At 45.9% G+C, this 5000-nt stretch overlaps 1 protein-coding gene across 1 annotated transcript in view; it reads left to right on the top strand.

Moving 5' to 3' along the window:
* Nucleotides 1–1042: 1042 nt before the first annotated feature.
* The window catches only part of LOC122249255 (paramyosin, long form), an 88045-nt gene continuing 84087 nt past the window's right edge, over nucleotides 1043–5000 (top strand). Inside the window, exon 1 of the mRNA XM_086538767.1 lies at nucleotides 1043–1306. Coding sequence (XP_086394893.1) covers nucleotides 1193–1306 — 114 coding nt within the window. The 5' untranslated portion in view covers nucleotides 1043–1192. The remainder of the gene's footprint in view (nucleotides 1307–5000) is intronic.

Raw genomic sequence — 5000 nt, 5'->3', positions numbered from 1 at the left:
TCCCTTCCTTCCTTTCTTTCTTCTTTCCTTCTCTCTTTCCTTCTTTCCTCCTTCCCTTCCTTCCTTTCTTTCTTCTTTCCTTCTCTCTTTCCTTCTTTCCTCCTTCCCTTCCTTCCTTTCTTTCTTTCTTTTCTTCTTTTCTCCCTTCTTTCATTTCTTCCTGATTTCCTCATCTCCTTCTTTACATCATTCCTTTCCTCTTTCCTTCCTTCATACCTTCCTTTTTCTTGTGCGTAGTGAGAACTTTTCAAAACAATATCAGGATTATAGCCTTTTCTCTCTCGTTGCTTATCACAGCGAAAAAGAGAGTGAAAGAGAGAGAGAGAGAGAGAGAAAGAGAGAGAGAGAGAGAGAGAGAGAGAGAGAGAGAGAGAGAGAGAGAGAGAGAGAGAGAGAGAGAGAGAGAGAGAGAGAGAGAGAGAGAGAGAATAACAAACAAAGGCCTACAAACTCATACGAACTCAAACACACACAAAAACAGACATATATGCACAAGCACATACGTGCAAATGCTTCCACGCTCAAATACACCCATATTCAACACACATACACAATCAAACACTCCCACAATCGCACACACTCACACATACACTCATACGAAAGCAAAAGTCTTCCTCGCTCCGTGATCACAGGCTCAATCTTACCGCAAATACCAACAGCGCCGCCCAACCAGCCTCTGCCGACGTGCCAAGCCCCAACCCCTCATGGCGAGCCTCATATTGTCTCATTAGCAACATGGTTTTGCAACTTGAAGATTATCGGAATGGTTGGTCTGAATTGCGTGATCGCAGTTTGGTTGGCCTTGGAGGCGAAGTGTGTTTGAAAGGATAGTGGAAGGGAAGGGAATTACAAGGAAATGTGGAGGGCAAGACGGGGCAGTGGAGGAGGGAGGTAGAAAGAGGGGGAGGGGAGAAAAGGGGGGCGGGGCTGACTGAGGTTGCGCCAGGTGTTGAGAAGGAGGTAGGTGGTGCCCCAGCCACCCCACGCCCTGCCTTCCCTCCCCCTCCCGCTACCCCTGGGCACCAGTAAAGCACTATGCTTCGCCCCAGTGCCCTATCGACGGCCCTCCAGTGCACTTTCCGCCCCTCCACGGCTCGCACACGAACGCTGCTCCCGCCCTCTTCGACGACCGTGAAGGTGTGAACGAACCACCTGAGTGTCGATAAATCCGCGAGTCTCTGTCTCCGTCAGGATGCCTGCACACTCTTCCGTTCAGGTCACAAAGACCTCGTACAAATCGGGGACGAAATCACCTGACATTGTCACGACGACTCAGACCCACTATGCCAACACCTCCGCGCTCGAGGTAAGTATCTCAAGACTGGTGTGTGTGTGTGTGTGAACGATCTGCGTGTGAATCCTGACTGCCTTTGAAGTCCCCAATGCAATTTGCGGAAGCTGTGAGCTCTGCAATTTCGACCGAGAGCGAGAATCGCGAATCGTAAATGCTGCCCAAAGACCGCGAGACAAAATCCACCAATTCTTTATCAATTAAGATCATTGGATAGTGATGAAGTCCCTCTGAATGACACGGATTCATTTCGCACTCTTTCTGGTTATGTCCAAGTGAACTCCGATTAGACTTATCTTCGAGAGAAGGAGGCTTCCCACCTCGACGGAATTCAATAGACCGCTTGAAGGCAGCGCGGCTGAAAGACGGGAACCTCAATGGGCGTTATTTTGTGTGCGTGTGTGTGTGTGTGATTCAAAAGTTATGTAGGATTATATGTCCATCTATGTATCTTATGTATCCATGTTGTGTAATTATAACGTTTTGAATTTTAGTTATTCAAATTGTGAATTGTGGGCGATAAAAAAATATATTTATTTCAGCGCTGAAATGTAAGTTTGCTCTTGTAAAATATCTAAATGGGTTAGAATGCCTAAAATTTCATTCTAAGATCTAGTTCATCTTTCAGTAACATCAGCAAGAAAAATTCTAAATATAGTATTCATTGTGCTTTCTTCATATCAGCGTCCTAGCAAAAATATAGGATGTTGCAGTGACATGTTGATCAAATGACAAAATGACAAAGATCAAACTAGTAACGCTGTCATGTCACACAGATCTTCAGGAATATGTGATCAGCCAAAGTATCGATTTCGCGAAAAAAGAGTTCCAGGAAAGAATTCCAGAGGAGAGAGAAAGGCGAGTGAGAAGAGGCAAAGACAGAGAGGAGAGGGAAAGAAGACAGGCAGACAGAGGAAAGGGGGAGAGAGAAAGAAAGAGAGAGTCAGTCAAGTAAAGGGGTAAATAATGAGAAACAGAGAGAAACGAACAGGGATGAAAAAGAAAGTTAAAGAGACAGAGACTCCTACAAGAGGAGAAAGAGCGAGACAGACAGAGAGAGAGGGAGAGGGAGAGAGAGAGAGAGAGAGAAAGAGAGAGAAAGAAACAGCATTTGCAGCTGATGGAGAGAATCCCAGCGCCGAATTTCCCGAGTCCTCGCATCATGGATGGCTACCGCCCAACTTCCCTTTTTTTTCCTCCTCATTATTTTCCGCGCCGCCCACGTCTCTTGGAGCCACCTCGCGGCCCCACCCTCTCGCCCTCGCCCTCGCCCTCGCCCGCACACCCCGCCCACCATCTTATAGCTTCTTATAAACAGTCCCTGGGTTGGGTTGGTGGCACCCGTTCCCCTTTCCCAAATAAAGGCTGAGGGAACAAAGCTCACTGAAGTTCAGGGGATAAATAGGATATATGCTGAATTTTAGCTTCAGATAACGAGGTTGAATTATAGTTTCATGGCTTCGGATAATGAGGTTGAATTATGATTTCCTGGTTTGTGTAAATTTTCTTTTTTTTATGGAATTTCTGAGGTGACTACTTGCGCTTCCGGGTACAATCTATCGAGATATATATTTTTTTTTTTGTTTTTTTTTTGTTAGACTAAGCAAACCTCTCATTTTCCATGGTATTTATCAAACGTTTATATGTCTTTGTCCGCAATTACTCCAAACTCTAGCATTGCTTACGTGACAGGTGCCATGTGTCACTCAAATCTAGCTTGTTGAAACTAGACTTAACAGATGGTGCACAAAGCTATCTCTGAAAAAGAAATCCTCCTTTATCACGAAATAAAAAAAAAAACATATGGAAATTCTCCCTTGAAATGATAATGGCAAGAGACGATTAGAAATTAAATGAATTAAGACTACCATTTTCGCCACGAGTGAGAAGAACCGATTACAAAATGTTGTCAATGGAGAGGAAACTGCTATAAACGTCAAACGGAACAGCAAGAGGGAGAGACTGAGACGAAAAAAAAAAGTTACCTTGAAGATGTTATACTTACCACGATGACGGGAAGGAAGGGGAGAGAAAAAGGGTGAGCGACAGATGCAGGTGTGGAAGAGGCATAAGAAACACACGATAAAGGTGGGGATGACAGTTGAGAGTAGGTGATGTAAGACCGAAAACGAAGGCGTAAAAGCTATAATAGAAGACCATGTATTAATCTCAATACATATCTGGATATGCGTCTATCCATTTTTTTATTTGTTCGTCTATCTATCTATATCTATGTTTATTGTGTATATATCTATCTATCGGTTTATTTGTCTGTCTATCGATATTTTTGGATATCTATTTTCTATCTATATACCCCCTCTCTATCTATCTTTCTATCTATTTATCTATCTATCTATCTATCAGTCAGTCTATCTATCTATTTATATCTCGCTCTCTCTCGTTCTCTCTCTCTCTCTCTCTCTCTCTCTCTCTCTCTCTCTCTCTCTCTCTCTCTCTCTCTCTCTCTCTCTCTCTCTCTCTCTCTCTCTCTCTCTCTCTCTCTCTCTCTCTCTCTCTTTCTCTTTCTCTCTCCCTCTCATTATCTCTCCCTTTATCTCCTTTCCTTGAATACTAAGCGACGCCACCCACGATCGAGAGTTGAGAAGATGTAAGGCACAGGAGAGTATGGGGAAGGTTTGCTGGATAAACACGTGTTACAAATATAACCGCGCCGTTCTTTCTAACAAGTTGGCATTAATGCGAACCTCACCCCCTACCCCTCTCTCCTCCTCTCTCTAAGCCTTCCCCTCACCCCACCCCCACACCCCCTCTCCTCTTCTCATCGTCCCCCTCGTCATTTTCTTCCTCCCAACCCTTGCTCCTCCCTCCCTCCCTTCTCCTCCCCTACTTATCCCTTCCCTTCCCCCTATCTACTCCTTCCCCTCCCCCTTCCCCTGCCTTCCCTTCCTTTCAGCCTATCTTTTCATTTCTCCTCTCCCTCCCACCAACCCTTCTCTTCACTCCTCTTCTTCTTCCCCTAAAACCCTCCCCTCCTCCACCTCATCTTCCTCCCCTTCTCCCACCCCCTCCTCCTCCCTCACCCCTTCATCATCATTATCCCATTCCCCTTCACCCCCTCCTCCTCCAAATCCCTTTTCCATTCTCCCACCTCCTTCTCCTCCTCATCTCCTTCCTCTTCACCCTTTCCTCATCCTCATCCTCATCCCCTTCCTTTTCATACCCTCCTCCTCCCCCCATTCTTTCTTTCCTCCCTTCTCCCCTTCTCCTCCTCATTATCATCCCCTTCCCCATCCCCACCTCCTCCCTTCCCCCCTCACCCCTCCTCCTCCCTCTCTTTCTCTTCTTCCCTGAACCTTCCCCTCCTCCTCCCTCACCCCTTCTCCCTTCCTCTTCTTCCTCCTCCTCCTTTTCCCTCCCACTACCTGGAGTAACGTTGGTAATCCTGGGTGGGAGGGTGGATTTTTCGCTGACTTGGCAACTGTGACTTAGAGAGATATTTATATACAAATATACGTTGAAGTGATTTCCTCTCCGCGTATATAAGTACTGAGACAGCTATCCGTTTAGGGAACATGCGGGAAGGGGGGGGAGGGGAGGGGATGAGGGCAGTGGTGGGGAAAGGGGGGGGGGATATATGTTCATAGTAAGTCTGGTTGCGATCTGTAAAGGAGATTGCAGTACTTTAGGCGTCTTTTAAGTTACCTTTTGATGTATAGTTTTTTTTTATGGGCGTTCGAGCAGTAAAGAT

This window comes from Penaeus japonicus, unplaced genomic scaffold, assembly GCF_977035675.1.
Source record: "Penaeus japonicus unplaced genomic scaffold, GWHDUDI00000001_assembly GWHDUDI00000007, whole genome shotgun sequence".
Lineage (NCBI taxonomy): Eukaryota > Metazoa > Arthropoda > Malacostraca > Decapoda > Penaeidae > Penaeus > Penaeus japonicus.
This window is presented reverse-complemented; position numbering and strand designations above follow the sequence as displayed.